Source organism: Littorina saxatilis, linkage group LG4, assembly GCF_037325665.1.
Source record: "Littorina saxatilis isolate snail1 linkage group LG4, US_GU_Lsax_2.0, whole genome shotgun sequence".
In the NCBI taxonomy this organism is placed as follows: Eukaryota; Metazoa; Mollusca; class Gastropoda; order Littorinimorpha; family Littorinidae; genus Littorina; species Littorina saxatilis.
In genome coordinates, this window is record NC_090248.1 from 29,666,740 (window position 1) to 29,689,493 (window position 22,754).

Below are 22,754 nucleotides of genomic sequence, written 5' to 3' on the forward strand. Positions count from 1 at the left end.
TGAGATCAGTGTTCGCGAGACGAAAATGATTGCAGATTGGCCGACTTCGACAGTGATCTCCGTTCTGTTCACAGTTATGAAAAAGACATCGTTCTAAGGTCAAAACAAGTCGAAATTTTGGGACTGCTGACGGAAGGAGACCGTAATATATGGTTTCATCACTGTCAACTGGTTACAGAAAAAATCATCTGCTCCAGTGAGCTCCGAAACCAAACGGTTGATTATCACGTGACACTTTTGCCATATTTAGAGTTGTTTGTACAGTAAATACAGCCGCGAAAAATAGCTCACTTGAAACTGTCTTACATATCAATTCCTTTGTCATTTAAAAATGACAAAACACCATGAAAAATCATTATCGATGATCGCGAATCTGCTTATATTAATAATACATTACAAAAAGCTCTAAATATGTTTAAAAAAAAAATTCGGTTTCCTTGCCAAACAGGAAACTCCTGTCAGGGAGAGAATGAGCCGAACTCATTTTGACCTGAGGTCAGGATGGGGAATGACTGTGCAGAAGAGAAAAGAATTTTTGAAATTAACTTCCAAGAAAGATTCAGCATGCGTGTCAAACCCGAGAGAGACTGGTTTAAATGGCATGTAACTGTAAGTCACCTTTAGTAAGATGCTGAAGGGACATTAAAACCCAAAAACCAAACCACCTTTAGTAAGAATTTTTGTGAACAAACTAAAAAAATTATCATGCTGATATTTTGTGCAGGTTTATCACAGCAACTTCTTTCCTTTGGAATGGTCACTACCTCACCGAGAGGAAAATGTCTGCTATGCCAAGGTCATCTGCAATAAAGCAGAAAATGTAAGTTGAAAATATTATACTCTTCAAGCCATTTCTGTCAATGTGCTGTTGTGTTCTTGGGATGCTTTAATGTTCATGGTTTGCTTGGATTTTAATTTTAATCTATGCTTCGATTTTAATTTGACCCATTTTTACTTTTCTCCAGCTCAAGGCTAAAGTTCCGGGAGAAACAGTGAGAAAGAGTGTTGCTTTTATTTATAGCTTAAAACATAATAACATTAAGAAGATGCTGAGTCAAGTTGCTTCCTGCAAGCACTGACATGCATGAGCATAAATATTTTTTCTTTCAAATATTTCATGTGTTATGCCACTTTGTTTTCTTTTGTTCACTAGCTGGCCTTTGTTATAATAAAGAGATACTGGTTTACCATGAAGGTGATTTAGTGATTTGTTTTCTTTGTTCATGTTTGCTGTTATTTTTAGCAACAGCCCATAAGTTCCATTTAAAAAAAAAAATGTCACGGCAGCCTACAAGATGTTTTTGCTTTGTTCATATTTATTTCTTTTTTTTACATCCCGTAACTTTTTATTTATTTTATTCTTTATTGTTTAGTTTTCTTGTTTAATTAACAAAAATTACCTTTTTTTCTTTGCATAGTTTTTCAAAAGACAGAAAAAAAATATGCTGTTGCACTAAAAGAGAAATTGTAAACAGTAGATGTTGAAGTTAGATGCTTATTGTGTAGTTTCATAAGCAAGTTATTGGCATTAATATTCTTACAAGCATTCTTCATTGTATATGTAGTCATGTGTAACAGTTGGGTAAAAACAAATCAATAACAAATGTGGATGTGTATGTGGAGGTTATTGTGATCTACACAGGGTGTATTGTATTAAGCTGTGATATGGAGAGTGTCCAAATTTGACATCAGATTATAGGTATAGGTATTAGCAGATGAAGCTTAGTATAAGCTTAGCTTGTTGTGTGGTCACAAATGTTTGTATCGTACTATACGTGCCACCCTGTATTTTCGGAATAAAATCTTGTTTTAACCAAGGGATGGAATCTGAATTGTGTTGTTGTCGGGAGCGGATATCAATGAAGATAAATTGCCATTATTTAATACTAACTTTAAAAGAAATAATGAGTGGCTGCTGACACCAGTTGATAATGAATATGTGCGCCTTGAATATGTGCGCGATATAAAATTGCATAAAATTAAAAAAAATATATAAAAATAAAGCCCTGCGGGCGATATAAGCCTCATATTGATTGATTGATAATGTTTAAAATCAAGGATAAGCCACAGATTGTTTATAAAATAGCTACAGTTCTTCAGTTTCAGGGGGGCTTCGTCCCCCAGACCCCCTAAGCTGTAACACCCCCCCCCCCCCCCCCCCCCCCCCTCTCTGGCTTTCTTGCTCCGCCCCTGAATACTGTGTGTTTTTTCGATAAAGTACACTTGTCTTTGTTAACTTGCATTATTATATATCAGGTGTTATTGTGGGCGTGTGTGTGTGTGAGCTTCTGTGTGTGTAGTACAATACTGTTAACCATGGTTATCATCAATTTTGTACGTAGCGCGCGTTCAAACGTTTAATCGTTTTTGAGCTGGTTTATGGTTCATACAAAAGATTACTGAAAGATGCCTCAAATTATTGAAAAGTACCAGTTGCATTCCTGATTTTCATTTGGGGGGGTAAACAGGTCTGACATCCCCCCCTCTCTCTCATCCTCCTCATTTAGGCTTTTTTCTTTCTGGTCCAGTCCTATCTCTGCAGCTGTACCTTCGATGTATACCCCCCGCGGGTTAGGGTGAGTCCCATATTGGTTGGGACGAGAAAGAATTTACCCGATGCTCCCCAAGAGGCAACTAACGGATTCTGTTTCTCCTTTTACCCTTAAGTGTTTCTTGTATAGAATATAGTCAATTTTTGTAAAGATTTTAGTCAAGCAGTATGTAAGAAATGTTTAGTCCTTTGTACTGGAAACTTGCATTCTCCCAGTAAGGTCATATATTGTACAACGTTGCAAGCCCCTGGAGCAAATTTTTGATTAGTGCTTTTGTGAACAAGAAACCATTGACAAGTGGCTCTATCCCATCTCCCCCCTTCCCCCGTCGCGATATAACCTTCGTGGTTGAAAACGACGTTAAACACCAAATAAAGAAAGAACCTTCGATGTATGTTCACTTTGTGTTTTGTTATCCTTACAGGAGCGAGTGATTGGCTTCCACGTGATAGGACCTGATGCAGGGGAGATGACTCAGGGCTTCGCGCTCGCCATGCGCAAAGGTGCCACCAAGGAGGACTTTGACTCCACGATAGGCATTCACCCCACCAATGCTGAGGTATGCTGGATTGCTTTTGACTGCATATACGTTTTCAGAAATATGATATTGATCTTTAGTAAGTGTAGTATTTTCAGAGTGGCTTATTCCTGATTTCTGCTTGGAGAAAATGTGCAAAATCAAATTTCAGTTTGACTTCCACGCATAGCACTATCTTTCAAAACCCAAACTATGTTCAGATTTAGGGCCAATAGGATTTTTAGTTTGAGGTACCTAGCACCAAGGTTAATGTGAAATGGAATCGTAAAACATCTTAGAGACAGAAAACTAAGACTCAGTCCCAGCCAGAATAAATAAAATATTCCCATAAATGACAATGAATCTGTCAAAAAGGAAGAGAAGATGTATATTCCTTGATTGCCTATTATGATCAGAATTTGTTTTGTGTGCACATGTGTAAATCTTTGAGTGTGCGTGTTTGCGTGTGTGCGCGCTAGTGTGTGTTCTTACATGTTCATGATTGTGCTAGTAAAACGTGCATATTTATGCTTACTTAATTTAAACAAAGTTCCACCGACAAGTTGTTGGTGTCGGGTACCTGGAAGATTTTTGTAAGCTGGTTGTTTTTTGTTTCAGACGTTTACCTCTCTTTCTGTGACAAAGAGGAGCGGCGTCAGCACGGAAGTTAGCGGCTGCTGAGGTTAGTTTCCCTGCTGCTTCACCGCCGCGCCCTGCTGGTTCCACGCTCTGTCGACCATCTGAAGCATCTCGCCCGTTACGCTCACTGTATACACACTAGTCACTGTGTCTCGTCATTTGACTGTTAATATTTACGAACATTTTCGTAGTTGTGATGCCTTCAATGCCAGAAAGGACCATTGATGATGTTTTTGTGTTTTGAACTGTTTTTGAAAGCTTTATGATTGAATGAATTACTTATCTTTAGTGTACATAGATAAATAAGGGATTGGGATGCAGGGCCTCACATCCACGTCAGACATCGGACATATGAGGATATTTTTTTTCAAATGTCCTATACATTTTTCATGCAGGAGGACAAATGTCCTATTGTTTTTGTCACAAAGTGGTCAATGTCCGATTATTCTATCATTTGATCCGGACATCGTCAGTACTTCTCAATTTACAGTAGTTTGAATGCTATTTTATCGATGTATTGCGAAGCGATGTGTAGCAGACGAAATTAGACACTTTGTGCCTCTAGTACCAAAGAGTTTCCAAGGCTCGCAACTCGGAATGCTCGAAGCCAGTTGAGAGTTGCCTCACTTCGCGCTTTCCCCGAAAATAACAAACATGCCGCCTAAACGAAATCTGATCCCAGAAAAGGGACAGAAGAAATTACACTTCAAGTCCCTTCCCTCATCATCTGTTAGTAGCACGGAAACTGAGCTTCCTCCAGCCCCAGAGCAGTTAGAGCCCGATCGCCCAGGTGAGAATGTCGATCGTGATGGTCAAACATCGGAGCCGAAGAAAGACACTACCCCCTCCCTCACCCCCACGCGTAACTTCGTCTCAAGCTGGGCGACATCATACCCGTGGGTGTCGCATGACCCAGAGAGGAAACTTATGTTTTGCACCTCATGTCAGCACACAGGGAAGTCCAACACTTTTACCGTTGGCTGTTCGAACTTTCGCAAATCGGCTCTTACCGATCATCAAGAAACCAAAGACCATGCTGTTAGTGTGCAAGTGCCATCTCTCCAGAGAGACAAGGAGATAGTTGAAACCCGACAGCTGACAAAACAAGAAAAGGGGGCAGCTGTGGCAGTCAAAGCTGCTCACTTTTTGCCAAAAAAAGTATTTTTGTTCTTTTACCCTCGTGCCAAGAAACTAGTCAAGTTTAATTATATTTACGTTTTGTTGCGGGAAAAAATGTCCTATTGATTTGTTTTTGTTCAGGACAAATGTCCTATCACTTTTACATTGGCCAGGACATTTGTCCTATGCTACCTGTCATGGATGTGAGGCCCTGGGGATGTCCGTGTGCTGTTAACGAGCTATTAGCTCAAATCTTTATACTAATTTATTTAAATAGTTTTTTCTCTTTTTTGTTGTTGATGGGCTTAGAGTCCAGAATGGTAGTTGACCCAAGTGGATCTCGACTAAAAATGTTGTTAAATGTAAGACACTTGGGAAGGAAAAGGAAAATGAGAAAATAATGGACATGTGTGATTTAGGTTGATAGGAATATTTTGTTTTTCTTTTTTTTTTCCTTTTCATTACTTTATTGTCCCATCGCTGGGAAATTTGGGTCGCTTCCTCCCAGTGGAAAGCTAGCAGCAACGGAGTCGCGCTACCCAAGTGTCTGCGTGTTTAGGTGTATTCAGCCACCTGCACTTATGGCAGAATGACCAAGGTCTTTTACGTGCCATTGTGATGACACGGGGGTGGGACATGGCTTCCGTCTCTGGGTCTGCACATAAAGTTGACCCGTGTTCGTCCCGGCCCGAATTCGAACCTGCGACCTTTCGATCACAAGTCCAGTGCTCTACCAACTGAGCTACCGGGCCCCCAAAATTAATTGACTAAATGGAAAGCGATTTTATTCAGGTATTCCATAAACGAAAATGTTCAAACTAGGCGGATCGTATTTTTTTTTCATTTTCATGGTAGGATCTGTGAGCAACCATGGTCTAACTTCCATCCATATTATTGATGATAAACTGCACTGCCTGTGTTAAGTTTCTCAGTAGCAGTGCAGCCGTACTGACATTGTGAATGTAAATATGTTATTGAAAAGCTACACTAAATTCATGATTTGCGTGTTAACTCTGCCCTAGCTTTCTTTCTCTTTGTAGATTTTTGAATGACAGATTCTATAGTGAACATGACCATTGACATGAAAAAGCACTCATTGAGGCATTAGAAAACATTACTGTAGACTTTTGTGATCTGCGGAGAGGAGCTCTCTTAGTAGATTCTAGACTGTGTGCACAGAGCAACGGAGATGGAGATAACAGAGCACCAGCATGGGCGCCAGAGCAGCAGGGAAACTTCTTCGAAACCCAGAGCGTTACATTTTGCCGGTGCCGCCAGTGTGCAGCATTATGACGGCTTCGTCTTTAAACCTCTTCCAGGGGTGGACGTCGCCTGAGAACCCGCAAATTGTATAGCTTAACCTTTCTGAACGACTGCAGTGGAAAATGTGCAAGAAATGGTTTTTTTGTTTTTTTAATTTCTAAAGAAATGTTTGTGTATTTTGTTTCATGTTTTGCTGTATTGTAGCCTCCTTTAGTGTGTGTGTCTTTTCTTCACTCCTTCTGTTGCACTAATTACAGCAATTAATTTGGTTTAAAGTGATCTGTGTCCGTTACTTCCGTTACTGAATTTTGTATTTGACTGAGTTTTTATATTTAGTCAAGTTTTGACTAAATATTTTAACATCGAGGGGGAATCGAAACGAGGGTCGTGGTGTATGTGCGTGTGTGCGTGTGTGTGTGTGTGTGTGTAGAGCGATTCAGACTAAACTACTGGACCGATCTTTATGAAATTTGACATGAGAGTTCCTGGGTATGAAATCCCCGAACGTTTTTTTCATTTTTTTGATAAATGTCTTTGATGACGTCATATCCGGCTTTTCGTGAAAGTTGAGGCGGCACTGTCACGCCCTCATTTTTCAACCAAATTGGTTGAAATTTTGGTCAAGTAATCTTCGACGAAGCCCGGACTTCGGTATTGCATTTCAGCGTGGTGGCTTAAAAATTAATTAATGACTTTGGTCATTAAAAATCTGAAAATTGTATAAAAAAAATAAAAATTTATAAAACGATCCAAATTTACGTTTATCTTATTCTCCATCATTTGCTGATTCCAAAAACATATAAATATGTTATATTCGGATTAAAAACAAGCTCTGAAAATTAAATATATAAAAATTATTATCAAAATTAAATTGTCCAAATCAATTTAAAAACACTTTCATCTTATTCCTTGTCGGTTCCTGATTCCAAAAACATATAGATATGATATGTTTGGATTAAAAACACGCTCAGAAAGTTAAAACAAAGAGAGGTACAGAAAAGCGTGCTATCCTTCTTAGCGCAACTACTACCCCGCTCTTCTTGTCAATTTCACTGCCTTTGCCATGAGCGGTGGCCTGACGATGCTACGAGTAAAATGGCATTGCGTTTCATTCTGTGAGTTCGACAGCTACTTGACTAAATATTGTATTTTCGCCTTACGCGACTTGTTATTTATGTGTTAGTTTGGTATTATGCTTATCAGAGCTGAACATGTTAAAGCAATGACATTACTCCAGCAGTTGAATATTGGAGTTGTTTACACAGATTTAGTGCGACACCTTGCTTTGTTCAGTGTACATGTAGCTATGAACATAAATGTTTTCACCAGAGGAAGCCTTCATTATCTTCATTTAAAAAAAAATAGATCATCAGGTACTTTGGATATTCTTCTCTACAGAACCATGTTTTCTTTTTCTCTCCCTTTCCTGTTTCAGTGTGTGTGTGTGTTATTTTTTTTATAATTAACACAATTTGTGAACATTTACTTGCACACATTCTGCTGCAGTGGTTTTAAATGATATTGTATATATGTACATGACTAGTTTTTGCATACATGTGTTTATCTCTGACTAGTGCTGTCCAATGCACTCACTCACAGATAATAATGTAGTTTGTACTGAATCAACTCTGGTAAACAGTTGATAATAAACTCTGTTGTGAACTTTCTTGCTGTTTAGGTGTTCCGTTTCACGGTCTGTGTGTATGTATGTGTGAGAGAATGTTTGTTTGCGTGTATGAATATGTGTGCGTTTCAGCTCATGTGCATCATTCATCAGATGTACTGGTTTGTTTTGTTTTTTTACTAATCCATCATAACATTTCAAGTGTATTTATAGAAATAAGTGGGCTAGTAGCAAGAATTCCAAATAACATGTGTGACATAACATGTACTTTCTTTGGCATATATGGTCACGGCTCAGAAATGGCGTCGAACTCCACCCTTACCCCATTCAAACGCCCCACACGCGCAGTTATGGTTTATTCTACCTTTGAAAGTACTGACACGGGGTGCAGATATGAATACAGTTACTATTCTGGTAGAAACCGAAAGGTTTGATGACTTTGTTTTCGAGCAAGGCGCAATAGTAGAGTGAATTTACGTCGATTTTCGGGCCGGAAGTACTTTTTTACTTGGTGTCGAAACGTCGTATTTGCGCGTACTACACACTGTTTGGATAAGAACTTGATGGAGAGGGAAAGAGAAGGTGTTAGTTATTGTTTACATACTGCACGATAACCAGTACCTCACCCCAACAGTCGGCTGAGATCAAGTTTAGATCCAACGGTGAGTATGTTACTTTTCGTGTTTGGAGTCACGTAGGCAGTTTTAGCTTTTGCCGCGCTTTTAATAATGATGACAGACGTTGAACTAAGCGAGGACAAGAAAGAACAATCTACTACTTAAAAAAAAAAATATGCACAAACACAGAAGACAAAGCAATGAAAATAAGTCTTAAGTTCGTTGTTGTGTACTTTCGTGTTACCGCGAAAAGTAACAACGTAAATCAAAGTTGTTTATCGACATGTTCCTGACTTCCAACGGTGGAAACAACTGTTCTATCGTCTGCTACAAAGTTGCATTGACTGTCTCGAACTCAGAACTCAGTGTGGCATGGAGGAGATGGACGTAAACGGCCAAGGTAAGAACCACTGGTTTTTCGTTGTATGTAACGCACTCACCTGCAGTTTGAAACACTGTTATTTTCACTAAATAACAACTTACTTCCTTTTTTTTTCATCTGAAAGTTAGAAGTGTTATTGTGATTTGTTTTGATCAAATTTGCATTTTTTAGGACAAAGATTTTTCTTTATTTTGATTTTTAAAGACATCTGTTTGAGACGATTCAACCAATTTCCCAAGTTATTCAGCGTTCATGTCATTGCATGTGTTTTTTCTGGCCTTTTCTATAGTCTTTCCATACAGTTCACCTTGTGCTTTGTTTTCATGCCATTTTAATGAAATGAATTACAGGAAAAAGAAATATATGTTTTTTTACATTGTGTGTGTTACTCACACCACTCGCACATCGTGAGAGGTAACACACTCCAATAGTTTGTACAGTTATCTTGAAAATTATTTAAATCTTGCTTGAACAAAAAAAGGAATGAATCAAGTAAACAGAAAATGATGTCTGCGTTTATTGTTTTGAATTAGAGGTTGTTTTTTTAGGAACAGTGTTGAGTGCGTTACTCACACCACTCGCACATCGTGAAAGGTAACACACTCCAATCGTTTGTAGAGTTATCTTGAAAATTATTTAAATCTTGCTGGAACAAAGTAAGGAATGAATCAAGTAAACAGAAAATGATGTCTGCGTTTATTGTTTTGAATTAGAGTGGTTTTTTTTAGGAACAGTGTTGAGTGTGTTACTCACACCACTCGCACATCGTGAGAGGTAACACACTCCAATCGTTTGTACAGTTATCTTGAAAATTATTTAAATCTTGCTGGAACAAAGTAAGGAATGAATCAAGTAAACAGAAAATGATGTCTGCGTTTATTGTTTTGAATTAGAGGTGTTTTTTTTAAGGAACAGTATTGAGTGTGTTACTCACACCACTCGCACATCGTGAGAGGTAACACACTCCAATAGTTTGTACAGTTATCTTGTTCTGATTTGATTTTTTTTTTGCAGACTGTCCGTATGAAGTGTGTGGAACTAAGAATAGATTGACTGCTGAAACAGTAATCTTTTCAGTTCTTTGAGAACTTGTTTGATCGTTGTTTTGTTTATTGGTGTTCATGTAACACACACACTTTCCTAGGGTACCTAGATATGCAGATTATTGCTGTCGGAGAATGTGTCAACAATAGTTTCAATAGTTGTGTAGCAACCATGGACTGTCATTCTTACAATTAATTTCACAATTAACTGAATGCACTGAATTAGGAACAACGTTTTGTTCATGTTATGACAGTGTTTTGTAACATACTCATTGGCGAATAAACAACATTTTTCTTAATAACTTCAAAATCCGCCTTCAACCTAAGATTTTTTTGTTGGGTTTATCAAGTTTTTTTGTACAGTGTATTGTTTTCATTACCAAGTGGATGGATATATGCTTTATACCTTACAAAATAATGTGAAGTAAGACTTTTTTGGTGAAATGTAACACACTCAGTGTTCAAAATGAGAAAATCTTCTCTGTATTGTGAATTGGAGCATGGTAGAAGTCAGAAGACATCATTGATAGGTTGTTATGGTTTTGCTCTTTCATTTTTCATTCTTTTGCATGCATTTTTCATGTGAATATCTTGACAGTGTCCTAAAGTTTGATTTTTTTGGTGAAATGTAACACACTCATTGGAAACTTTTAGGAATGACTTGACAGATAACTGATAATGGGAATAACGGGTCCGGTATCATTGCTGCATTTCAACTCTTTACTATTATGTACTTGTTTCTCTTCCCATTACATGTATTTCTAAGGTTTTGTGTGTAAAATAAATAGGAATTTCGCAGTTTTGAATGTCTGTGTTGTGAGACACAGAAAGTTGATTTTTGTTTGAATACATTTTGACATCTTGTTCTGATTTGATTTTTTTTGCAGACTGTCCTTATGAAGTGTGTGGAACTAAGAATAGATTGACTGCTGAAACAGTAATCTTTTCAGTTCTTTGAGTACTTGTTTGATCGTTGTTTTGTTTATTGGTGTTCATGTAACACACACACTTTCCTAGGGTACCTAGATATACAGATTATTGCTGTCGGAATATGTCAACAATAGTTTCAATAGTTGTGTAGCAACCATGGTGTCATTCTTACAATTAATTTCACAATTAACTGAATGCACTGAATATGAACAACGTTTTGTTCATGTTATGACAGTGTTTTGTAACACACTCATTGGCGAATAAACAGTATCTTTCTTGATAACTTCAAAATCTGACTTCAACCTGAAGATTTTTTGTTGGGTTTATCAAGTTTTTTTGTACAGTGTATTGTTTTCATTACCAAGTGGATGGATATACATGTATGCTTTATACCTTACAAAATAATGTGAAGTAAGACTTTTTTGGTGAAATGTAACACACTCAGTGTTCAAAATGAGAAAATCTTCTCTGTATTGTGAATTGGAGCATGGTAGAAGTCATAAGACATCATTGTTAGGTTGTTATGGTTTTGCTCTTTCATTTTTCATTCTTTTGCATGCATTTTTCATGTGAATATCTTGACAGTGTCCTAAAGTTTGATTTTTTTGGTGAAATGTAACACACTCATTGGAAACTTTTAGGAATGACTTGACAGATAACTGATAATGGGAATAACTGGTCCGGTATCATTGCTGCATTTCAACTCTTTACTATTATGTACTTGTTTCTCTTCCCATTACATGTATTTCTAAGGTTTTGTGTTTAAAATAAATAGGAATTTCGCAGTTTTGAATGTCTGTGTTGTGAGACACAGAAAGTTGATTTTTGTTTGAATACATTTTGACATCTTGTTCTGATTTGATTTTTTTTGCAGACTGTCCGTATGAAGTGTGTGGAACTAAGAATAGATTGACTGCTGAAACAGTCATCTTTTCAGTTCTTTGAGTACTTGTTTGATCGTTGTTTTGTTTATTGGTGTTCATGTAACACTCACACTTTCCTAGGGTACCTAGATATGCAGATTATTGCTGTCGGGGAATGCCTTTTTTCGCAAATGAAGATCAAGGTAGATACTAAATAATGCAGTTAACTTTTATTGTGTAATAGGTTTACTGTTAACTGTATATTAGAAAACAATGTGTGACACGGTGTTATGTAACACACTCCAGTTAAAATTTAAAATGCAATTCATTCCGCAATAATTGATGAAAATACATTGTTACTGCCCAGACACAACTAAACACATAAACAGTTTTGCTGGACCCCAAAATGGAAAGTAATCCAAGAGTTTGTATTTGTGACTCAAGTGTCCCACAAATTCGACACCTTTTCTGAGCCATGACCATATGTTAGTCTTTGTGTGTGTGTCATGTACAGGTCTGGTTCAAAAGCTCATCTGAATTAATATCTGCGCGCGTGTACTGTGTTCTGACTTGTACTTCGCTATCATACTCAGCTTATCAAGGGACCTCATTGAACAAGAGTCGTCTTTCCTGCAAAGTTTAAATTGCAATGTGTTCTGTTGCTTGTTTTTTTTTCCTTTCCTAGATTTATTGTTGTTGAGGCTGGTTTTTGTGGTTAACCTGCACTTATATCCTCTTGTCTTAATTGTGAAGTGCATTTCAACTCAAAGTGAACAAGATAAATTCATTCAAACCTTCACCCTGCTTCTTGGGTCATGAACGACCCAGAGCCCCATAAAAGTGTCTGTATCTCTGAAATTATTCAGAGGTTTTGCTTGAGACTTGATGTAATACTCAAACACCATACGAACTGCCTACTGACCAAGTCTCAAATGGGCATGTTTGTTACTCAAGAAAATAAACTTTGACCAAATTTGAACAACACAGTCAGGATGGTGTGGGTCCATTCTGATTCATCATCGCTCCACGCTATAGCTTTTTTTAAGTCCCTCTGACCGGACGCTACAGTCCTACGCGAATCTATCAACAGAAGAATACAGAGTTATCTCCCATATGCAGACATGGGATTCTTCCGTAAATTTACGGAATTCCGTAAATTTTTAGGCTCCAGGGATCATTTTTGAGATTCGTGCAAATCCGCTGAGAAAATTTTGGGGTATATGTAGGTATAGACCCAAGTTTTTTGGCCGGTCCGCTGATCGCGACGCTCCATTCCATACTATTCTTGAACGGTTGGTTCCTAAAACGGTCAGACTGTTGCTGGTCGATCCGTATGGGAACGCGCTCTTTGTCTCCCACAGTCACCGTTTCAACGTAGCTATCGGGGATTCAGTATAAGCATACCGTATGAGAATGATTCGGCGCCATTTTTACATCGCTTCGAGCCACCTGCCAAAATGATGAGGAAGCTAAAGCGAGACGAAACCATTCTTGCCCGGGAAATTGACCAGCAGAAGTACAAGAAAAATCTCTGGAGATTCGACTGGCTCGATGAAGTTGTATCATTGAGCTGGAAATACGAGAAAGGCCAGAAGACACAAGACGTGAAACTGAAAGTTGGCGATGCTTTTGCTAAAATCAACTTGCCGGGAAAAGCTCAGTGCACTTTGTGCAACGATGTTAATGTTATCAACTACGGCTCCAATGGAAAGACTGCCCTCAAAAGCCACTTGAAAAGCAACAAGCACCTGACTATCCTGAAAACCCAGTCGGGTAATCAGTCACTGGGGTCGTTTGGCACCGCAAGGACGGTAAGAACATTGAAACCACACCGTCACACGCCACCACCCCCCCCCCCCCCCCACCTCTCTCTCTCTCTCTCTCTTTCTCCTCCTTATTTTGAGTCTTAGCGTAAAATTAATTTGAGAAACATGGGAAGGAAGAGAAGGGGGGGGGGGGGCTATGATTAAGCTGAAATATGCATTTCAGGGCCATTTTTGTGTGTCTAAAACACTAAAAACCTTCAGCTTCTGGGGGCAAAGCCCCCAGACCCCGACCAGGGGCGTCGCCCCTGGACCCTACTGGGGGCCTTCTGCGGCCCGCAGACCCCCACCTTCTTTTTCCTTACTTATCACTTTTTCTGAATCCCATGTCTGCATATGTTGTTCGCTAGCAGTGTTTGCGAGACGAAAATGATTGCAGATTGGCTTCGACAGTTGTCTCCGTGCTGTTCTTCAGTTATGATAAAGACATTGTTCTAAGGTCAAAACAAGTCGAAATTTTGGGACTGCTGCCGGAAGGAGACCGTAATGTATTGTTGCATCACTGTCAAAAAATCGTCGGCTCCAGCAACCGCCGAAACCAAACGGTGGATTATCACGTGACACTGTTGCCATATTTAGAGTTGTTTGCACAGTAAATACATCCGTGAAAAATAGCTCGCTTGAAACTGTCTAAAATAAAAATTCCTCTGTAATTCAAAAATTACAAAACACCATGAAAAATCATTAGCGACGATCGCAAATCTGCTTATATCAATAACACATTACAAAAAGCTCGAAATATATTAAAAAAAATCGGCCAAGGCATCCTGTCGGGGAAAGAATGAGCCGAACTCATTTTGACCTGAGTTCAGGATGGGTGTGTGTCATGTACGACCCATATTGAATTTCAGAAGGAATTTTACGGTGTTCATCCTTATTCGGATGGTGTGGGTTGTGTACGTCCCATACTCTACAAAGAGGCGCTAAAAAGTGTATCCCTATTCGGATGGCAAGGGTCGTGTACGAGACATACTTTTAACATGGAATCCTTTAGAAAGAAGGGTAGTACACCACCCACATCTGGACTGTGTATAGTCCAAAGCTTGATCCGGTAAAAGTTAAACAACCAAATTAAAGGAAATGCACACACTGATAAACAAATTTACTCCGTTCAAAACATTTGCAACCATGTGCATCCGAAATATATTTAGTTCATGTATTGTCACATACACCTTCCATTTCATACACACCTTCCATTTCACACTTTCACACTCTCATAGTCAAAGAGGTAAATAAATGAGAAAAGAGACCATTAAGTTGATCTTCACGACGACACTGGAAGACATTTAACTGAACTGCGGAAATCCAAAATTGGTTTTGTCTGAAAAAAAGACAGATTTCTTACTTTGTACATCACAAACATTTCATGGCTTGTAATAAAACTTGATATGCAGACTGGAAACTTAACACCTGATTCATCGTTTGCTCTGAACAAGCATTTCCAATAAACAGTGCAAACATGTACAAAAAGCTGTAAAGCAGTATAACTTAAGCTTTACCCATTCAGTCACTCGGCATATTTCCTTACCATTTACACTTTCTATGCCAGTTTAAAATGAGGTTGATGGTCTGTCCACTGAAGTGGATTCCAGAATAACAGTTTCTTTGTCTTCTTCTCGGAGGGGGCAGCGTCTGGCACCGCTTTTCTGAACTCTGTGAGTTTTCGACGAGAGAGGAAATCCGCAGCCATGTTTTCTGTCCGCTGAACATGACTGGCACAAAGCTCGAAGGAATACTTCTGTGACGTGAAATAGAGTATGCGGTAGAGTTTCCCCCAGCGTTTCTGCTTGGTTTCGCTGCGCACACCCTGGTTGACTAAACGAACGACGTTCAAGTTGTCGGTCCATACCAACACCCGCTTCCCTACAAACTTGTGCTTCCACGTGTAGCATGCAGCCACCACGGAGTACAACTCACAGAACGTGCTGTCCATCCGAATGGAGTTCTCCGCTTCACACAGCCTCTCTCGGGCGTGAAATTCCGGAGCCCCTGGAAAATGCTGGGACCAGGTGTTGGCCAACCAGCGTACACGGTTAACATCCTTCTTCACAAGGTAAGCACCGAAGCCGCAGGCTGAAGCGTCAGAATAAATTTCGTAGTGTGGATCGAACTCCTCTCTTGTCAAACCCGTCAACTCAGCTACTTCTAGACTGCACAGTTGTCGATTAATGGGTGGAAGACGCTTCTTTGTGAGCTGGTTTTTGTTATCTAAGAGGCCTTGGGACTGCAAAACAGAAATTAAGAAGGTTACTAGGGGATCACAATACGCCGCTAAGATCCTGCAATGGATAGGTGAGCATTTTATAAATTACTTTAAATATTGTATGGATATACTTCTTTGTTAGCTGGCCTGAAACCGAAAGGCCCTGGCACTGCAATTAAAGTACAATACAGAGATGGAAAGTTATTTAGAGATCAAAATAAATCATTGTCATCTTTCAGAGCAAAGTTTCATACAAAACGGCATTCTGTGCTGTTTGCATTTGACTCAAGCAAAAGGAAGGTTAACTTTATTGTTTGGTTTGGTTTGTTTCATTACGCTGAATCATTGAGATCACTCACCTTCAGTTTCATACAGGTGAGCAGGGCTGCAGAGTACTCGGACAACTCAGGGGATGGACCATGGGAGCAGACGTTGAAACTATACGGCCACTCGGCCACAACGTCTGTTCGCCACAATTGTTTCACTGGACATGCATTCATCCCCAATCTTTCCTCAGAATGTTGGGACTCAGTACCGCCTGTGGGTGACGTGCTGAAGAGAAACGGTTGAGGAGGACGGTTGAAGGGGTCAGGGACGGAGTGCAAGGTCTGTAGCGTTTTGTTGACAAAGTCTGGGCTCACAGGAACAATGCTGCCGGGGGTGTTCTCATACAAGAGCCCGATGCTCTGTGAGACCAAATGAATACAAACATTAGGCCCCCCCAAAAAAATTGTCTGTTTCTGGTAACATGGCTAAAAAAAATAAAAAAATTTTTACCCCAAATGTATACCAATAAAACTAACGTTAAAAATTGCGCAAAGAGACTGGATTCACTATATATAGAGACAAGACACTCAACACATTTACAAATCGTCAGCGGACTTTCGTTTTCACACGTTTTTGTTGTTCATTTTCTCACCCTGTCCTTTACCACCAAAAAAAAATAAAACATTTTTGAGTTTGGAAAAAAAAAGTTTAGGGTCGGCGCCGAAATTTAGGGTCGGTCGGGTGACCAGAAACAGACAATTTTTTTTTTTGGCCTTAGTTCCCTGCTTGTGACAGGGTTGATATAGTGGAAACAATGCAAACACTGTACACATGATAACTACAGTACGTGCAACCCCCTCACCCCCCACCCCCACAGGACCGTAAATCTTAGAAAGTCAGGTCTCAAAAAGGAAAGAGCCTTAACCATTGAGGTAAATGAACAGATTTTCTTGACTAGGATCGTAACAAGGAGACAAGTCTTCAAAGGAGTTGTCATTGTAAGTCAAACTGCTGTATCAGTTTTGTTTGTTTGTCTTTTACCTACATATGCACCAGTCTCACTGTGTTCAAAAAGACTGACTAAGACACTGGCCTTTTGAATTCTTAAACAATACAAGAACTAATTGCTATTGGCAGAATTGAAACTCTTAAGTACTGAAAGCATTTTTTCTTTCTTTCGTTCTACAACTAGAAAACTCTTACAAAAAGTTACAATAAAGAAAACTGAAAAGTGGCTGAGAAAACAACAAGTAAACCAGCGCACAAAGTAACTCTCGCTGACAGTTTAAACTTTAATAGCTTTCTTGATTAACAGTTTCCTACCTTGAACAGATCACAGGCCAGAAGATAGGCATTTTCTTCAGCTCCTGTGACGGAAGAGTGGACAGCAAAAATGGTCACCTTGCTTGGCCATTCTAAGTGGAGCTTGGCCCTCCAAAACTGACCACACAGTTTGGGCGACAGCGTCACACTTGGCTCCGCTGTCATGCCGCATTCCACCAGCGGTCGGAGGAGATCGTGTATCAAACACTTCGGATCTCGGTAGATCCTCCTGAGGGTCTTGGCTGAAAACAGAGAGATCATCATTTGTATTCTGTCAGTAAGGCAAAGGGGTCTTGGTCGACCAAAAGTGGGTGCATTCCCCCGAGGTGCACTTCCTGTAGGTGTTTTTCTCACTCAATCTCGTGCCCTACGCAAGACTGCCATAAACAGTCGAGTTCAGTTTCACTTTGATAAGATTGAAGTACTGCTACACCGCTTTGCCGCACCCGGGTGCATTCCCTGTATACAGGAAAAACGCCTGCAGGAAATGCACCCACATTTGCATGGTCGACTTACACACCTTCTGAGTCAGTAAAAGATGTACGTACTGCTGGCAACTCCTAGCTGTGATGATATTAATAATTCGATGACGAAATCTAATGTCATCTGATAGGATGTGGTAATTGTACTTTTGCACATGCGCGCTTGAGCAGTTGTCAACGAACATCGACACCCCATGTATGATCAGGTCAGGAATAGAGAGATTGTAGAAGAAGCCCACAGCTTTTGTCAGTTTATGCTAATGTGATATATGAGACTGTGCCAAAAGGTCAGGTGTCATGTCTACTGTCCCGAATGACACACGATTGCTGACATTTCACCATTGCCAACAGAATAAACAAATAAGAAATAGGTAGAAAATGAATGTGAAAACTGACTTTAATTGTTGATCAGTATTTTCTATACCACTAACAAATAATCTACTTGCACATAGCTGTTTGGCAAATGTATGTTGCATGGGACACACTGACATGAAAGTGGAAGATGTTTTTCCCTCTAGAGAAACTACATATCAAGTTACACTTTTTGTGCTCTTCCATTCCAGTTGGCAATCAATTGTTAACGCATGTTATTAGAAAAAATAGAACGAAAACAGATTAGATAGAATGAAAAATGTACTGGTGATGTCATTTGGGACATACTGACATGAAAACGTCACCTTTTGGCACAGTCTCGTATACTGTTCAAAAAAAGAAACGCATAGTTGCTACTTGCCAAATTTGTTTTATTTTTCAAAAAAATTAACAGAAAATCCAATATTTAGATTATTTGTTTGAAATTTGGTATGGACACAGTTGAATGCACACACAGTTCATTTGCATCTTCAAATCAATCAGTCAATCAATACGATTGGGTGCCAAGGCTGTCAAGTCAGTAGGGGGTGTGACTGCCTTGAGCAGCAACAACTGCCCGGCACCTTCTGGGCATGGACTGGATCAGATGCCGGATATCTTGCTGTGGGATGGTGTCCCACTCCTCCTGAAGTGCCTGCAATAGATCGCGGTGATTTGCCGGCGCTTCTTCTCGCCTGCGCACACGTCTGTCCAATTCATCCCAGAGGTGTTCTATCGGGTTCATGTCTGGCGACATGGATGGCCAGGGAAGCACCTGGACATGGTGGTCGGTGAGGAACTGGGTGGTGAGTCGTGCTGTGTGCGGGCGAGCGTTGTCCTGCTGGAATATGGCATCCTGGTCAGCCAGAAGAGGAAGGGCGTGTGGGCGCAGAATTTCCTCCACGTATCGCTGGGCAGTTATGCGCCCTTGGACGTGCACCAGGGTGCTCCTTCCAGCGGTATTGATCGCCCCCCACACCATGACGCCTCCACCACCATGAACGGGTGCCTCATCCACACAGTTGGGCGCGTAACGTTCGTTTACTCTCCGGTAGACCCTCCTCCGACCATCATGTCGCTGGAGCAGGAAGTAGGACTCGTCGCTGAACCACACGTGTCTCCAGTGATTCCGGACGGTCCAGCGAAGGTGCTGGTTGCCCCACTGCACTCGGTTCTGGCGATGGCGGCGGGTGAGGACAGCTCCTCTGTGAGGTCTGCGAGCTCTCAAACCAGCTTCATGCAGGCGGTTCCGCACGGTCTGGTCCGATAATCGGTGTGGCCCGGGGAGAGCCTGGACAGAAGATGAGGCCGACAGGAAACGATTCCGGAGGTGGCGGAGCCGTATGAAGCGGTCGTGAGCAGCAGTTGTCGCCCTTGGTCTTCCCGCTCGTGGCAAGTCAGCAACGGAGCCAGTGGCTTGAAACCTGACCCACAGTCTACTGATGGTGCTCTGGGACACGTGGAAGTGCCTGGCGATTGCACTTTGACTTTGGCCTGCTTGTAAACGACCCAATGCAATTTGGCGGTCTTCTCTGCTCAATCGGGCCATCTTTCGTCGCTGAATTGTCGTCTGATTTCTTTGTGGCGAACAATCCGCTTTTATGGGTTTTGGAAGACATGGTGAGAGCTCAATATTCCCCGAGTTTCACGAGATTACACTGAAGCATGACGAGTGGTCATGCCAAATGAGCAATTTTGACATTGTAGCCACTGATAACGCATGCGTCACGTGCAGAGCTCACTTGTGGCAATGGACGAAAGGTCGACGACCAGATAAACATTTTCTGCAGTTTGGTGGATATCCTTGTAGCCATATAACTAAATTAACCAAATATTACAAGCTATGCGTTTCTTTTTTTGAACAGTATATATTATACGTATATACTAGCAAAAATTTTTGCTAACTTTGTAACCCAAGAAAACTCCTGCATTCATAGCACTGACAAGAAAAATCCAACAAAACGAACTGTTTGCTTGTGTTTTTGTTCTGAACAAAGCCGGTTTTCAGTCAAATTTACCTTCTGTCTCGGATGGAACCTCCCATATCTTACGGTGTCTTGCTGAAGAATGAATGGAGCGATCATTCAATGCTGGTTTGCTGTTGAGCAATGACAGCAAACCTTTCTGCAACGCTGTTGCTGTTGTTCCAAAGTATTGCAGACGAACTTTTTGAAATGGTGTTAGCAGCTGAAACTGAAAGCGGCACATTCTCTGCGTGAACGCTGCCATTCTAATGGCGTTTCTCTAACAAGGAGGTGATTTTTGGATGCCCCTTCACAAAACTACCGAAACGGAACTATGGTAGAGGGACATCGTCACACATTAGAGGAAAAGTCCGTCTGTTGACATCTGACGCCATCTTGACTCAGCTCAACAGCTTTATCCTCCTCAAACCATTAACCCTACTAATCCGGAATATTCATTTTTGAGAATAAAGCCAGGTAAGAATACAAACAAACAAATAATATTGTGTGTGTGTGTGTGTGTAAGTGTCTATTTGTTTGTTTGCTTTTTACGTTTCTTTGATTACTTCATTGTGTTAATAGACTGATACTACTGGTTTGAAGTGCACATCAATTAGCAATGTTGATGCAATCACTCTTTTCCCTCCTTTTAGTCTTTCAAATAGGTTACCGTTCATATATAGCCTATATAGCAAACAGGAATTGCAAAGAAGTTCAAATCATTTAACTTCAGTTTTCACCAACACTCATGCCTATAGTTGCTAAACTGAAATCGTCAAAATACAAATAGTCAGTCTACACTGACCTGAAGAAAAGTACAGAGACTATGTCACATTGGTTGTAACCATGTAAACTTTAGACTTGAAATGAAAATGCTAAGTGAATACCTAACATCTATTAGGAGATTTGAAGATGTGTTTTCTTCTTTTTGCGTGTGTTCAACATGCCGAGCTGAGATGAATGCCAACGACCGACATTTTCAAAACCTTTGCAATACAATGGACTCCCCGTAAAGACCTCAATTAAGGACAAACCCACACCCACATCTCTCTTCTCTCCCCCCCCCCCCCCCCCCCCCCCCCCCCCGCTCACTTAGCCTCGCTTTTTTCAGATGTTCTGTTCATAGCGTCTTTAAAATATACCCCTCATTTTACAACTTCCTCCCGTTTAGGGCCTGTTTTCTGTAGGTTTTTTGGTGTGGGTCAAGTTTTTTTTTTTTGGGGGGGGGGGGGGGGGACGGTCCTAAAAAGCGATTCCACATTTCAGAAATGCAAGTTTACTCCAAGCGTCCAGAGCAAAGCTGATCCTTTTGCATTTCCAAAACACGTTGTGCAGTTGTCGATACTTACGTCAACACGGAAGCCTTTTTATGGGGGCGAGGACGCCCCCATTCTATACGGATAGTTTCGAGGTTGACCATGGGCAGCGCCATTTTGTTGTGAAATACGTCATCAGTTTGTGTACACAGGAAGTTGTGACATCCGTCACCCTATGGGAGGGGTGACGTCAAAATTGTTCATCTGTAGAAAGTTGTGAAATCCGTCACCCTATGGGAGGGGTGACGTCAAAATTGGTCATCACAGAGTTTGTGTAACACAGGAAGTTGTGAAATACGTCACCCTATGGGAGGGGTGACGTCAAAATTGTTCAACAAAAACATGATATGTCGCAATGTGCAGGGTCAACTGCAACAAACTCAAACCGAGCCATTCATACCTAGCTGTATTTGAGTGACTTATATACCCGACATTTTTATTTCTTATTTTTAGCACAGGTGTAGGAAAAATCATGAACCAAAATGTTATTTATTTTCTAATTTAACATTTTTTTTACAAATATGACCATGGTCTTTTAAACATACAGTGACATTAAACATTGTTATGTTAAAAAAAAGAAAAAAGAAAAAAAGCTTTTGTGCACAAATCAGAAAATACATTGTACATTTTACCTACAGGCCAAACCGTGAGTGTCTGTGGCAAAGCCCGACCCAGGAAATTGCACTGATTTTATATTTAGATCAGAGAGAAATTGTCAAGAACAGGCGCTTGCATTTGGATGTGTCCAATGATAGTAGGTTTGGTTGTGATCAATCAGAATAATGTAGGAATAAAAATGTATGACAGTTTAGTATGATGACATGTAATTCACATATGCTGAAATATGATATTATACATCATGTAATATTATTATGGCTGTTGCCATGACCATGAAACCCAACAAAGGTTTAATGTAATGTAATTCAAAATACCAAAACCGAGCACCTATTAATCTCGTCTTTGCGCGTGAAGATTGAGGCCGTCTGCCAGTAGCGGTTAGGTCATACAGTGGAACCCCTCTCTAGCGACCTTTAAAATGTTGACAAAAATCGGTCCTTGTGGAGGGGGGTCCTTACAGAGGGAGGGGGGCGGAGTCAGGGGGCCACAAAGAAAGTCAGATTTAAAAAAAAAAGAAAACAGAGAAGTTTGAGTTGCTGACGACCGTTCTCTCTGAAAGCAAACTGCTTCGATTTCATGTTTGTCCTTGGTGTCCACCAGTTCTGGTGCATGTACTACCCTGGCCAAGTTTCCTCTCAAGACATCAAAGAGACCGCCCCAGTATACTCTACAGCCTCTGGGCGAACCACCTCTCATAGCTAAAACTGGGTCAATGACCCCTGGGAAGAAGGTCAGTGTCTATAAAAATTTTACTCCTAGGCCTGCGGCCAGGGGGGGGGGGAGTATACCGGTACCATTTGAGAATCAGACCAAATGAGAATTGAACCATTTGAGAACATCCTTTTTTTTCAATCACTA

The 22,754-nt window shown here is 40.4% G+C and overlaps 2 protein-coding genes across 5 annotated transcripts in view; one reads left to right on the forward strand and one right to left on the reverse strand.

Moving 5' to 3' along the window:
- LOC138964448 (thioredoxin reductase 1, cytoplasmic-like) overlaps positions 1–7,756 on the forward strand; it is a 62,103-nt gene extending 54,347 nt beyond the window's left edge. For 2 of the 3 annotated variants that reach the window (XM_070336406.1, XM_070336405.1), the window contains exons 17-20: positions 725–820; positions 966–992; positions 2,977–3,111; positions 3,688–7,756. In XM_070336406.1, coding sequence (XP_070192507.1) covers positions 725–820; positions 966–992; positions 2,977–3,111; positions 3,688–3,750 — 321 coding nt within the window. In that variant the 3' untranslated portion in view covers positions 3,751–7,756. The remainder of the gene's footprint in view (positions 1–724; positions 821–965; positions 993–2,976; positions 3,112–3,687) is intronic. The other variant, XM_070336407.1, reaches the window with a different exon arrangement.
- LOC138964449 (uncharacterized) lies at positions 663–20,418 on the reverse strand. 2 transcript variants are annotated; one of them, XM_070336409.1, is made up of 5 exons: positions 20,017–20,418; positions 17,166–17,407; positions 15,935–16,261; positions 14,901–15,596; positions 663–801 (listed from the first exon to the last, which is right to left on the reverse strand). In XM_070336409.1, exons 1-4 carry the CDS (start codon positions 20,225–20,227, stop codon positions 14,913–14,915), a joined length of 1,464 nt encoding a protein of 487 aa, XP_070192510.1. In that variant the 5' UTR covers positions 20,228–20,418; the 3' UTR covers positions 663–801; positions 14,901–14,912. The 2 variants fall into 2 exon arrangements, with proteins under 2 accessions (XP_070192510.1, XP_070192509.1); XM_070336408.1 differs by lacking the exon at positions 663–801 and having other exon boundaries at positions 14,460–15,596; positions 20,017–20,415.
- Between the last annotated feature and the right edge of the window lie 2,336 nt (positions 20,419–22,754).

Excerpts from the sequence above, each read along its gene's own strand:
- LOC138964449 (XM_070336409.1), bottom strand. The coding sequence starts at position 20,227 with ATGGCAGCGTTCACGCAGAGAATGTGCCGCTTTCAGTTTCAGCTGCTA. Across the intron at positions 17,408-20,016 it reads GGTTCCATCCGAGACAGAAG|CCAAGACCCTCAGGAGGATC; the intron begins GTAAATTTGACT and ends CTCTGTTTTCAG. Across the intron at positions 16,262-17,165 it reads TGGCCTGTGATCTGTTCAAG|AGCATCGGGCTCTTGTATGA; the intron begins GTAGGAAACTGT and ends TTGGTCTCACAG.